Source organism: Phocoena phocoena, chromosome 8, assembly GCF_963924675.1.
Source record: "Phocoena phocoena chromosome 8, mPhoPho1.1, whole genome shotgun sequence".
NCBI classification, from domain to species: Eukaryota; Metazoa; Chordata; class Mammalia; order Artiodactyla; family Phocoenidae; genus Phocoena; species Phocoena phocoena.
Window position 1 is genome coordinate 107,977,927 of NC_089226.1, and position 13,760 is coordinate 107,991,686.

A 13,760-nucleotide genomic window follows, 5' to 3' on the forward strand; every position below is an offset into this window, starting at 1 on the left:
CCCCTCAGGAATGCCCCGGGGCCTGCACACAGCTGTACGGCTCCCTGGCCATACATGGGACAGACCGAGTGCCTGGGATGCCCGGCCTGACCCCCTGCCGCTTTGTCCCGAGTATCAGGCAAGCGATGGGGGGACCCCGGTCTCAGAGCTGAGAGGCCCCTCCTCCCAACACCCAGCCAAATTCTAGTACCCGCTGGCTGGGAAGAGGCGGTCTTGGCGAGCCCCCCAGCCCAGGCCACAGGGCCCTGTAGTCCACTGGGTGTCTGGGGCCTTGGAGAGCGGGACTGCTCTCTCGGGCCTTCGAGAGGTGGCTGAGGCCTAGTGGTGCCTGTGCTGAGTGGGAGGTGGGGTGGGCCGGGCAGGGCTCCTCCGGGCCTCCCCTCTCAGGCCTGGGCCCCGAGCCCCCATCAGGAGCCCTTGTCGGGACCCCCGCGGGGCACGGTCAGCTGTTCGTAGGTGGGCAGCGCGTTGCTGGGCAGGAAGAGCTCGGGGTTGATGGAGCCACCGCTGTGGGGCTGGACCACCTGGGCCCCGCCCCCGCTGGAAGGCCGGCTGCCGGGGGAGCCTCCGTGGTGCAGGGCGAGCAGCTGGTGCAGCATGTCTGTGATGAGCGCCAGCCTCTGGTCCAGCTGCGTCACCTGCGGGGACAGGATCAGAGGTGAGCCGGGCAGTGTGCAGGTGGCCTCAAGGCCCGGGTTCCTTGAGGGCCAGGGGAGGGACGGGGCCCGGCCTTGGTCACGGCCGTGTGCGTGTCCGTGGCCCCTGCACAAGTCTGCACGTGTGCACACACGTGCGTGGAGGGAGCCCCGCTCTGCAGCCCTCACCTGAGACCCAGTGGCTGAGCAGGTAGCAGGGCGGGGCCCCTCCCCTGCCATCTCCCCCACCCCCATGCCCACCAACGGGGCTTGTGCCTCAGGGTGCCCTTGTCAGGCCGGGCACAGTCCCCAACTCAGCAGGGGCACCGCCGTCTTCCCAGCTGAGCCCCCAAACCTGTACCAATCCCCAGGTGTCAGCCAGGGCCACACGCCCACCATGCTTTTCCCAAAGCCCTTTCCCACGCTGAGCACTGGGGTTGCCCACCCCACGAGGTGGGGTCGCCCCACCAAGCTGGAGGGGAGGTGGGTGGAGGATGGACCTGGGGCTGCAGCAGGGGCTGCTGGATGGCCAAGATGGGGTGGGGCTGGAGTGAGCCCCGGGGGTGGGAAGAGGACCCCAGGGCCCTCAGAGCAGGGGCAGGGGTGAAGCAGACGTCCTGGCATGAGCCGGCAGGAGGCGTGGCTCACCCTGGGGCCTGCAGTGCCCTTGGGGGTGGTCCCCCCAGGGTCTCCGTCAGAAAATAATACCCGCCTTGGGTACCTGGAACACTGGAAAGACTAGAAATGATGGGGGAGGGAGCGGAGGTGGCCAGATGGTCACCGATAAGGGCGGAGCTGCGAGAACACAGAGCTGCTTCAGGGGAGAGTGTGGCTGGGGGTAAAAGCCCGGGGATGGCTCCGCCAAGGGTCAACGCCAGGGCTGCGGACGGCGGCAGGCCGAGCTGGCTGGGGCCGGCCATCCACCTGGACACACACGTGGTCCATGATGTATGTGCTCTGAGCCGCCCTGGGCCAGACTGCCCCAGGACCCATCTGGGCCCCACTGCTGGCGGCAATATCCCCACCCCAGGACCGGACGGGGCCGGGTGCTGGCCAAGCGGGTCGGCCCCGGGGAAGATGCTGTGGGTTGAAGAGGCCACAAATGCCGTGTAGCTGGGTCCCCGGGTTGGCCCGGGTCGGGCTTCAGAGGTGGGTGGGGCAGTCCACAGCCTCCCTCCCACGGTGGACGGTGGACGCTGAGTCAGGGGGAGGGCAGGGCTGGCAGAGGGGGAGAAGGGGAGGGTTCTCTCCTGAGTTGGGGCCACGGGGCTCTCTCGAGACCCAGCAGCAGGTAGGGCAGGATGGGGGCTGGATCGTGGAGCAACAGCCCCCTATCAGGACGGCTGCCTGTGAGGTGGGGCCTGTGACCCACGTCCCCAGCTTCGCACGGTGGCGGCTGCAGCACTGAGGCCAGTGCTGTCTCCTGGGACCTCCTGGGCTCCCCTGCCCGCCTCTGCCTCCTCGGACTGTGCGGGGGGACTGAGACCTCCTCCCCTGCCCCTGGGCCTGGGGACAGGGACAGCTGCATGTCTGGGGCCCCCTCAGCCAGGCCAGGGGGGCCTAACCTATTTTCTCAGACACATCTGATACCGGAGCCCAGGCTATAAAGGGAAGGGGTGCAGAGCTTCTCTGATTCAGCTGGGCTAGAGCCTGGGGCCCTCACTCAGCTCTCCCCACCCCTGCATTCCCCCGGGTGCCTCCCTGACACCCTAGTCCCACCATATGCTGAGGCCACCCACAGACGCAGGCCCCGAGGCCCCAGGAGAAGAGTCTCGTTTGGGGTCTCTGGCTGGGACCCTTGCAGCCCAGCCGAGGGGGGCTGGGGAGGACCCTCTCCTCGGCCCAAGACCGCCGGGCCCCCAGTCCCACTGCCTGCCTATGCCCTGGGAGACCCGTGGAGGACCCTGCGCGCCTGGTAGCCTGGAACGAGCCTTGCACAGGGCTGGTGCGGGCGAGCTTCACGTTGCCCCGCTGTGCAGGCCCCGGCTTGGGTATTGATTGGTTTGGCACCAATTAGAGCACCAAATACATTACAGAAGAAAATTTGTGGTTTCATAAATTTTCACTTTATGGCACTTGAACATCTGTTGAAGCCCCCAGCAGGGCAAGTGGGTATGGAAGCCTTTATAGGGTGTTCTTGGGAAAAAAGGAAATGGAAGAATGGCTGGGATTCAGGAAGGGGTGGGGCTGCCGGGCACGGCTGGAGAGGGGGCGCATCCCAGGGGGCTGATAGCACAGCCCCCACTGGGAGCAGGCGGGAGGCTGGCCCCAGGCTGAGCTCGCCCTCAGGGGGCCACCTGGGCTGCTGCTCATGGGAGATGGGGCTTTGCGGGGGCTCACCGGGCTCCCTGGTCCCGGGGGACATGCTCCCATTAGCCAGACTGCTGGAGGTGGCAGGGGCGCCGGGGGCGAGCTCAGATCTGGGCCAGAATCCCAGAGCCGGCCCAAAGCCTGGGCCTCACGCCTCCCCCTCCTTCTCGCACAGGAGAGGAGTGGGTCTGGGGAGGAGGTTAACATGCCGCCACTGATGGGACGGGAGAGAGAGCAAGTGGGGCAGCCCGCAGGCCAAACCAGACTCCTGCCAAGGCCCCCCGGCCACCTCCTGAGTCCTTCTGGTCCTCTGGCCACCCTCAGGGTCCCCCTGGGTCTTCCTGGCCCCCTGCAGGGTCCTTCCGCCTGCCCAGCCCCACGCCTGATGGGCGGGGATCCTTGGCATCACCCGCCCGGTTCAGCTTCAGGGCGTGGTGATCACTGGGTGGGCCAAGCCCTGTGGAGCCATGTCTCTCCCCCACCCCGGCCCCCCCCGACCTTGGTGGCTGACCTCGGTGCCACACACACCACCCGGGGCTGTCTGCTGCTCGTCGCTGGCTCTGGGCTGCCTGAGCTTGCCCTGCACTGCCCGGCCCCTAGGGCCCGGTGATGGCCTCTGCCCGGGTGGGCTTCCGTCCTTCTCAGCGGCTGATCGCCTGTCCCCACAGTGTGGGGCGAGCCTGGTCAGGCTGGTCCGGGAGGCCAAGTCAGATCCCACGCTGAGACCTGGCCGCCGTGCTGTCCTCCCTGGGCCTCAGTTTCTCAGCTGGGAAGTGGGGGCATTCTGCTCCTCCTGTGGGGGGCGTTCTTGAGGATGGAGCAGGACAGTCGTGTAGGAGCCCGTGCCCGCGGGCTCTGTGAGTGTGACTCATAGAGCCCGTGCCTGCCGGCTCTGTGAGTGTGACTCACACTTGCCACGCTTCTCCAGGGCTGAGCACGTCCCAGAGAGATGGCCCCTGGGTTCCCCCGCCCTGGGTTCTCCTCCTCCCAAGGAGAGCGCCTTTATCTTGCTTCACGTTCGATGGTGACACCCAGTGAGCACTTCATTCGGCCGGAGGGAGCGGCCTGAGCCAACCCCCAGCCGCAGAGAAGTGCGTGCCTCCGGGCAGGTGCCCAGGTGAGGCGCTGTCACCCGCAGAGGAAGGCAGTGCCCGCTCGGGTACCTGGACGGCGTTCCCCGGGAGCCGCTGGGGCACATCAGTTTTGGGGATCTTGGATCTCGTCATTATTTGCAATTTGATAGTGACCAAAGGGCAAGGCCAACAAAAGCTCCCTTGTTCCCTGCCTCCATTCACCAAATTAATAACCATAAGAGGACTCCCGGCCCTCGGAAGAGAAAAAAAGCAATTAGAATAACAGCCAGTTAGAGAGCCCCGGGCGGTGGTGATCAAACCCAGGGCGACGGGATTCCTGTTTGATGTGCTTATGAATTTGTTTTCAAAAGAAAATCTTGAAAAAGAGTCTTTCAAGGGAAATTTTTGCAGAACCTGCTCGGCCTTGATCCCAGCTCTGGACCCGCCGATGGCCCTGGCCACGTGCAAGCCCTGGGCTGTCTCGGCCACACTGGCCAAAGACGGGCAGGGGTGGGGGACACCGAGGCCTGGGGCTCGCGGGGAGGGAGTCCCCTGCCCTGGGGGGCAGCTCGTGGTGCCCCAGGGTCCCCGTGGGTCAACATCTAAAGGGGGAGGCAGGGCTCCGCTTGGGACAGCCCAGGGCCCTCTGCAGGGTCACAGGGCAAAAGACCTCTGGGCTCTCCTCTTGTTTGCAGACTGTGCCGGACCAAGAGTCACTGAGCCACTCTCGGGAGCAATGCTCAAAATACTTAAACACCAGGCACTGAGCTGGATGCCAGCCCTGGGGCCAAGCTGGCCTGCAGGGAGTTGGGGGTTCCAGGTATGTCATGGGGTGCGCGGGGGCCTGAAGCTCCGGGGAGCCCTGCCCAAGCCCACACGCCGGCGACAGGCGCAGGGACATGGCCATGACTGCTCAGTGTGTCTGTGCACAGGCCCGCTCAGTCCTCCTGACGCCCCGCGACACGGCTCTGCCCCCTTCACGCCCCTTCACACACAGCAGGGAGCACGGGAGCGAAGCAGCCAGGGAGCAGGGGTTGCAGAGGGGCTGCTGCTGGCCTATCTCCCCCTTCTGCCCTGGCCACAGGTCTGCGGCACCTGCAAGGCCCAGCACTGCCCAGGTCACAGCCCCTGCTCCCCGCTGCTCCTGAGCCCATTAGACAGGTGACACAGCTGAGGCCCGGGGACACAGCGGGCCTTGAGTCCCCGGACGCAGCTTGGAGGGACCAGGTGGGGCCTGCTCATAGCCGGGGCAGGTCCAGTGGCCCATGGCAGGGGTGCTGGGCCTGCCACACCTCCACCCCCGTCCCTATCCTGGCCGCCCAGAGAGGGAGCCCCGCGCTGGACAGCTCGGGGCAGAAACCTGCCTTCCCTGTGCAGGGCCCCAGCCACACCTCACAGTGCCCTGGGTGGGCAGTCCACCCCGGCCCCTCCCAAACATACAGTCTGTGAGGAGCCCCCAGCACGGGGCAGGACACAGGGTATGGTGAGTGAATTCTGACCGGTGGAAGGAGTGCCCGCTCCCACCCCCATTAGAGCCCGGCCACAGCCTTGGACGACGGGCCTGCTGGACCCAGGAAGGACTCAGGCTGAGAGGTGACACTGTGCCCCCTGGGCCTCGTGGCTGCTCAGTGGGATTCAGGTGGTGGTCCTGGGCCACCCCCCGACCCCAGGCCCCGGGACTCTGGGTTCTCCATCTCCATAGAATGCCATTTCTTGCCCTACCCCTGGCCCTGGCCCTCCCTCCGCAAGCTGCTGCTTGGTGAGGGAGGGGGTCACGGTGACCTGTGACCTTTGCCCCCTGTGCCCTCCAGCACGTGCAGGTGATGCTGAACACCCACGTCTAGGGCGCTGGATGTCACTGAGAGAAAGCACCGAGGGGGAGGGGACACCGGCTGCGTCCCGGTGTCTGGTAGACCATGGCAGGAGGAGGGCCGCCCTGATGTGACAGCTGTGTTCTGCTGTCCTCTGAGCCTAAGCACCCAGGCTCAGGCTAGGGACACACCCCAGACCCGCACGCTCGATCCCTGGGGACCTCAGGCCTGAACTCAGACCATAAGACCATGGTTTTCCTGCACCTCTGTTGAGCCCTCTCTCTCTCTCTCTCTCTCTCTCTCTCTCTCTCTCTCTCTCTCTCTCTCTCCTCTCTCTCGGCACCCACCCTGTTCCGCGCACATTTTCCCCATCCCAGAAAAGCACTCCAAAATCTCGATCCCTGGGGACCTCAGGCCTGAACTCAGACCATAAGACCATGGTTTTCCTGCACCTCTGTTGAGCCCTCTCTCTCTCTCTCTCTCTCTCTCTCTCTCTCCTCTCTCTCCTCTCTCTCGGCACCCACCCTGTTCCGCGCACATTTTCCCCATCCCAGAAAAGCACTCCAAAATCTCGCATCCTGCTCCACATTCTGACTGTCAGCAGAACTTGGGAACCCCCTGCCCACCCCTGCTCCCAGCCCAGGCCAGACCGCCAATTTTTTATGCTAGGACTATTGCAGTAGCCTGCCAGGTAGCCTTCCCCCACAATGTGGTCCTTTCAAGACACAAACCAGGTCACACCGCTGCCCTACTCACAGCCTCCTGAGCTCCCCCCTCACTCCCAGGAGAAGCCTGAGTCCCACTTGTGGCCCTAGACCTGTCCCCCTTTGCTCTACGGCCTCCCCCACCTTCTTCCCTCTGCATTTACTCCAGGCCGCTCTGCTGGCCCTCGAACATGGCAGCACGTGCCTGCCTCAGGCCCTTTTCCCCAGCTGCTCCCCTGCCCACATCAGCCACCCTCCACCCTCGGACCTCACCAAAAGCACTGATCGCGGCCATGTCCCTCCTTCTGCCACGGCCCCCCACCGTCCCCACGCTGGTTCTTATTTTCTCCGAGGCCCCTAGCCTGCGGTTGTATCTGCTCACTCCTTAGCTGGTTCTCCCACTGGAATTAGGCTCCAGGAGCCCCACTCCTCTGCCTGCCCTTGGTGGCACATAGAGGGCCCTGTTCACATTTGTGGAATGAATATGGTGGGCGCTACACAGCCCAGAGCCTCCACGCCAGAGCCCCCGGGGAAACTTTCTGCCAAGGGGGAAGGGGGAGGTGGTGCGGGGTACCTGCCTGCCTAGGGCCAGCTGTCCTGGGGGGAGGTCCCTGCCCGGCGGGCAGCCTGGCCCCCCGCTCCCGGGCCCTGCCCCTGGCGCTGGGAGTTTGGGAACGTCCCTCCCCCACGGCGAGAATGCGGGAATAGCACCCATAAATCATCCTTTCGTTAGAGCCCGTGGGGCTGGCCGGTCTCACAGAGCTGGGTATGAGTGGAAATAGATCACAGCGCTTCATAACATTGTAATTTATGGCAGGAGACGGTGTAATTGTGTTTATGACTTTGTTTTAGTGCTTTAGCTCTTGGAGAAAAATCAGCCCGTTTTCTAGCTGCCGAGGTTTTACTGCCAGTCCCCAGGGCGGCCGGCCTGCCGAGCTCTCTGTCCTGCGGTGCATGGTGCACCCAGCCCGGTGAGGACACAGCCTCGGACCCTGGCCCACAGCCTGCTGGGCTGGGCATGCGCTGGGCATGTGGGCCGGGGCGGGATGTGTGCCCGCCGGTCTGCGGGGGGCCCTGGGGAAGGACGCGTCTTGGGTGTGCGGGCCGGAGGGCAGCGGGTCAGAGCCTGCGGGGAGGGCCTGGGCACACAGACAGGCTGCCTGGCCTCATGTCCTGCCTCTGCCGCTTCCTGGTTGGGTGACCTTGGGTGAATCACTTGGCCTCTCTGAACCTCAGTTTCCCCATCTGTAAAATGGGGATGCTGGTAGAATCTCCCTCAGTAGGGTGCTGTAAGGATTGAATGAATTAATGCAGGAAACCACTGGAAAGAGTGCTTGGCAGCTGGCAAATTCTGATTAAGTCTCCTGTTGACCATTACTGTAATTACTGTTAGTGGTTTGCCCGCGTCCAGCGTGGCCTGAGGGCCAGTTGGCATGTATACGTGAAGACGTGTGTGTACACGAGTACTCGGGCTTTACAAGGGCAGGGAGACTGCATGTGCGAGAATGCGTGCGCCGCCCCGGGTGTGGTTTTGCACAATTCCCTGTACCGTCCACCAAATCATTCCCTGAGCTGCCGAAGGGTGCAAGCGTATCTGCCTGGACCTCTGGGCCCCTGGGCCTTTGCACGTGCCACAGAGGTGAGCACCCTTCCACCAGGCGGTGATGCTGCTGGGATGGGGCAGCTCAGCGGACGAGCAGTGGGAGCCCCACTCAGCATGGGGGCTCTGTCGGGTGCCAAGCGCACTCTCCTGACTGGGAGATAGACGCCACCATCTCTGGAACCCCTGGTCACCGACACACCAGCCGTTCTGCCTGTTTCCCAGGGTCCTCTGCCCAGGCGGAGTCCAGGCAGGGGGTGAACCTTGGCCAGAAGAGGTGGGCGACGTGGCAGCCACTTGTGCCCTGGCCCCTGGGACTGGTGCATTGGTTTAGCATCATGAATCAGCCAGGGTGGGCGTTTCAGAGGCTGTAGACCAAGGCCTCTGTCCTAGCCACTGTCCCTCAAACCTCTCACTGTCTGGCTACTGGGTGGCAGGTGATCTGAGCCGTCACCAGAGTCAGCCATGCCTCAGCTGGGTCCTCGGCACAGCATGGTCAAGGTCCTGGTCACCCCAGACCCTTCTGGGGGCCTGCCAGTTCCTGGCTGACCCTTGCTGACCACCCCTTAGGAGTGCAGGTTGCTCCCCTCTGAGAGAGTGTCACGGTGGAGCGACGAACCTTCTACCTGCCTCACGGATACACGCTCCCCCCCGGGCAGCCCCACAGATGCCTGGGCTCCGCCAGGCACCCTCAGCGTTGCTTCCGTCCAGGCTGACTGCTGAGGGGGGCGGGTCTCAGCATCATTACCATAAACCAGAGCCACCTCTCCAGTGGTCATCCGCCGCAGCCGGGACAATCTCGCAGGCCCTCTACCCCACAGCCCAAGGACCCCCGTCTGCCGGCACCATCTCTACACAGACACCCTCGACGCTCCGCCCCAGCTCTGCACTCTCCCGGGGGCCCCAGAACCCCGTCTCCACTGGCAAGCAGGTCTAACAGCATCTTGGTGCAGCAGGGCCCAAAGGGAACTCAGACTTGCCCTGCCCGCAATCCCATCCTCCCATCTCAGAAAGTGGTGCTGACACCCACAGGGCAAAGCACTGGATTCCCCTGGCGCTCACCCACGTCCCACCCGCTCTCGAGAGCACACGCTCTGAATCCAGCACCGCCCCCCTCCACGCCCCCCGCCCAGGCCAGTGGCATCCCTGGCCTGTGCTGTTGGACTGGTCCGTCCCCCTCCCATTCACTCCAGCGGCAGCCAGGCTGAGTTGTCTCCCTCCGCAGAATTACCGGTGCACCCAGAATGAAATCTCACCTCCACCCACAGCCCCTGAGCTCCGCGCAGCCCCCTCACCGTCCTCCCTGACACCCTTCTCTCAGATCCTGGGCACAGTCCTCTCGATCCTGCCTCAGGGCCTTTGCACTTGCCACTCCCTCTGCCTGGAAAACTGTCCTCCACCACAACATATAACCTGAGCTCAAATGTTGAGGGTGGGCTTCCCTACCGCGGCCAGGCCTTTGACCATGCTGTCACGTTCACGTCCCCAGAGGGTCTCCCGGAGCCTGGCACATGGTAGGTGCTCACTAAATACACTTGGGATGAATAGAGCTGGTGCTCCACAGATATTTGCTGGATGAGAAAATGAGGTCTCTGCCATCTCCCAGGGCCCCAGTAGTGGGGTGGGGGGCAGATGTCCTCTAAGCCCATTGCTCCTTCCCTCCCCAGGGTGCCGCTGGCCAGGCCTTTTCCTTGTCATTGACTTGTAAGGGCTCTTTGTATATTGAGAAAGTTTGTCCTCTGGCACGGACGTCACAAATGTTTGTTCCCAGTGTGCCATTGGTCATGCGATTTGGTCCATGGCAATTATGATTATTATTTTTGGTCGCGTCATACAGAAGTTTTATTTACTTTTTCACTTTTTTAATGTAGTCAGAGTTGTTTGCCTTTTCCATTGCGGCTTCTAGATTTTGTGCATGCTTGGAGTAGCTTTCCCAATTCCGACCCTGAAACATTTTTTTTCTAGGACTTTTTAGATTTGTATTTTACCCTTCAGTCATTGAACGGTGTGGGACTGATTTTGAGCTGCAGGCCTGCTTTCAGCGATCAGCCTGTCGATACATCACACTTCACCGAAGGATCTGTCTTTTCCCCATGGAGCTGGAACATTCTTTTTGTACATGCTTTGCAGTCTACAGTGAACCGTCTTACTCAGGGTGGTCTTAATGACATGTGTTGCTAGTGGGTGGCAGGGCTGTTCTTTCTTGAGGTGAAAGACATTGCTGGCTCCATCCGGGGGTCCAGCAAGGGAGGTGGCCAGGGGAGCATGGACCAGCTCTCACCCGGACAACCTCCGTGACCTCTGTCCTCAGCCCCACAGTCTGAGAGATTTTGCTTCTCTGCTCAGAACTCTGAGAAACCCCACTCTGAGCTCTGAACATAAAAAGAAAGTCTGGGCCGAGGCTCCAAGCTGTCACCCCTCCCCCAGGCAGCTCCAGCAATGAGGCCTCCTCTCTGCCCTGCTCCCGCCTCTTCTCTCTGCCACCGCTGCCAGGAAGTCTTCCTGGATTCTCGCGTGGCTCACACCATCACCTCGCCCACGTTTCTGCTCAAGGCTCACTTCCCCACGAGACCTCCTTGGGCCCTGAGCTAAACGTGGCGACCTGCCCCCATCCTCCATCTGCTGTCTTTTCCTCCAGGACTCACACCGACGTCACTGGCTTATTTATTATATTTTCCGTCTCTAGCTGCCCGCCCCCCCACCCCCAAGGACGAAAGCCCCACGGGGGCTCTGCGTGTGCCGTGTTACCCATGTGCTCAGTCGACACCCCTGCACGCTGAGCCACCTCCTCCCTCCAGCCGCATCTCTGTGGGGGCCACGTTTGTGCCCAGAGTCGTTCACAACCACCGCCTGACTGTGCCCACTGAGGCCGCCCTGCCTGGACTTCGGGGAGGAAGGCTCATGGGACAGCTTACGGAGGGGGCAGTGGCAGAGTCAGGGGGCCCCAGGCAGCACACAGCTTCCTGGGCAGCACGGAAGCCTCTTTGCTTGGAGGGGGCCTGGGCAGTGGGGCCCAGGATACACGGAGGCCAGGAAGCTGCCCACGGTCACCTGGTGGGTGGGCTGGTGGAGGGGGAGAGCCTGGCTCGGGATGGGCGGGGCTTGGGCCTCCCAACAGGCTGGCCGGCCCCCTAGCTGGGGCCTCAGGGGGGTCCCGCCAGCAGAGGCCAAGCGGGGGCTGCCTGCCCTGCCCACATCGGGCAGCCCCAGGCTGGCCGACTCAGTCACCCTCCTCGGGGCCGGGCGAGCGGGAATGTAGGGCAGGCTGGAAAAAGGCGCTGGAAGCCGAGAGGCCGTGTTTGTGTTGGCGGCAGGGCGGAGGCCCCACCTGCATTTGATTCTCCCCCGCCTCCCCCTCCCGCGCTGCCCCTCTGACGAGCCTCGAAGTCCTGGAAGCCAGGGGGACGCCGGGCAGAACACTTTGTACTGGGAGCCAGCGAGCACCCGGCCACCCCAGCCAAACCCCCAGCCCCGGCGGGCGGGCAGGCGGGTGACACGCAGCCCAGTGACGGCGGGCAGGTGGGCAGGGGCCGCCCAGCAGCTCCGTCATTAGAGTCCCATCTGCCTCTGTCTGCTGCTACCCTGGCCTGGCTGCCCCCAGCCCCCCCTTCCCCCCCCCCCCCCCCCCCCCCGCCCGCCGCCATCTCGGGGCCATCGGCCAGGGTGTGGGCAGTTCAGGACCCCTGGGCCCTCGTCCTTGCCCTGGTGAGACCCCTGCAAGCCGCCTACTGCTCTCAAGCCAAAGACACAGCCCTGCCTCGGCCAGAGGGTCCCTCACGGTCTGGGCCTTGTGTCCCGCCTCGGCCACTGCCCCTTCCTGCCCTGCACTGGCTTCTATCATTTCCTTGGATGTGCTGTACCCCCTCTCTGCCTCAGGACATTTGCACCTGCCGGCCCGCTTTCTAGAACGTTCCACCCGTCTCCTGACCAGCAGACGGTCTCATTCTTCAGGCCCCGAGGCGAGGGTCTCCTCCTTAGAAACACCGCCACCCCCCACCCCAGTTTGCCTGCCATCACCTCCCTGCTCTGCCCCTTCCAGCCACTCTGGTCTGCCCAGGTACCGCTTGCATCGTTTGCTTCCTAAATGTCCACCTCCCTGAAAGCGGGGATACTGCCAGGCAGTCCATGACCCCTGACCACCTGGGGGACTCTGGGCCTCCGTCAGCCCCCTAGCAGGGAGGGGACAGAGAGTCTGCCACAGCTCAGAATGGAGATTGATGCGTACGTGGCTGGAGCGTCCTGGGGGCAGGGTCTAGCTCCTCTGGACAGACCCCAGCGTGCCCCCCAGGCTCCCAGCACCTCCCAGTTGCCTCTGACCGCTTCCCCCGCACGCACAGCTTGGTGTAGCTTCTCTCCGTGCCTCTCTCTGGCCACCCTTGGCTGTTCTGTTCCCTCTCAGCCCTGGACTATGTCCTTTCTCCGGACACCTGCACAGCTTCCCGGCTGGTCCCTGACGGCACAGGCCCCCAGAGCCTCTTCCCCGGACAGTTGGAGGCCTGCTGACCCCACGCCGGCCGGCCTCCAGGACAGCGCCCGTGCGCCCCCGCCCTGGCAACACGCTCTGCCCAGCTGGACTTCTTGCTGTTCAATGAACCTTTTTACAAAGGGTTTGCATGATATAAGTACTCTTCAAAAACATTTTCTCTGAGAAGTAAAAACATTTCAAAGAAACATCCCCTTTGACCTGGCCCGTCTGGCTTTGTTTCCCCCCCACCCCACCCCCCGCCCCGTCCCAGGTAACCGTCTTAGCGATCTGGTGTTTATCCTTCCAGCCATTTCAAAACACGAGCTCGCGCGCATGCGATACAGTATCCATCTGTGGCAGGCTTAGCGTGAACGGTAACATGAGATGCTAGGCTCTCTGCTCGCTGCCTTTCACTCAACACGGGTTTGGAGGCCGCCCGTGTTGAAACATGCCCACAGAGCCCGCTCCCCGGGGCGGCGGTGCGGCGGGCCTTTCCACGGGGCTCTGGAGACGCCACGTCGTCAGTGTCCGTCTGTGGACGGGGAGGCTGAGTGCGCCCCGGGCCACACCCAGGGGAGGGCACGGCTCTCCAGGAACGGTCTTCTTGGCGTCGGTGTCGGCCGCGAGGCTGGCCCTGCGGGGGCCCTTCCACACGCTCCCAGACAGACTCCCCCGCCCCAGCCCCCCGCCCCTCCTCCGCTCCTCCCTGATCTGGGGGAGAGGAGCACCCGCCCGCCCTGTCCTCCTGTCCTCCCAGTGCACCCAGGCGGCTCAGCCTTTCCCCCTCTCCCCAAGTCACCAGCCACAGAGGCACCCAACAGGGTCAAGGTTGGAGACTTTCAGGGCCCAGCAAATCCATCCAGAGTCTGAGGCTCCCCCCACCCCGGCAGCTGCCACCCTGGGCCCGGTCACCAGCGTCCCCCAGATCCTGCCAGCGGCCCCCCACCTGCTCTCCCACGGCCACTCTTAGGCCCCAGGAGGGGGACGTTAAACCGGGGGCTCCCCATGCCCTCAGAGTCAAGGCCAGGGACACTGCAGTGGCCCCGAGGCCATCACGATCTGGCCGGGTCCTCCCCGCTGCCCCAGCCCCGTGGGCCTTCTGTGCAGGCCCAGAAGCACCGCGGGCTCTTTGCACCTGCTGCCTCTGTGGGGCGGGCTCTTC

At 63.6% G+C, this 13,760-nt stretch overlaps 1 protein-coding gene across 3 annotated transcripts in view; it reads right to left on the reverse strand.

Annotated features, from left to right (window-relative positions):
* Positions 1–407: 407 nt before the first annotated feature.
* Positions 408–13,760, reverse strand: part of KCNQ1 (potassium voltage-gated channel subfamily Q member 1) — a 348,883-nt gene continuing 335,530 nt past the window's right edge. For all 3 annotated transcript variants that reach the window (XM_065881697.1, XM_065881696.1, XM_065881695.1), the window contains one exon: positions 408–638. In XM_065881697.1, coding sequence (XP_065737769.1) covers positions 408–638 — 231 coding nt within the window. The remainder of the gene's footprint in view (positions 639–13,760) is intronic.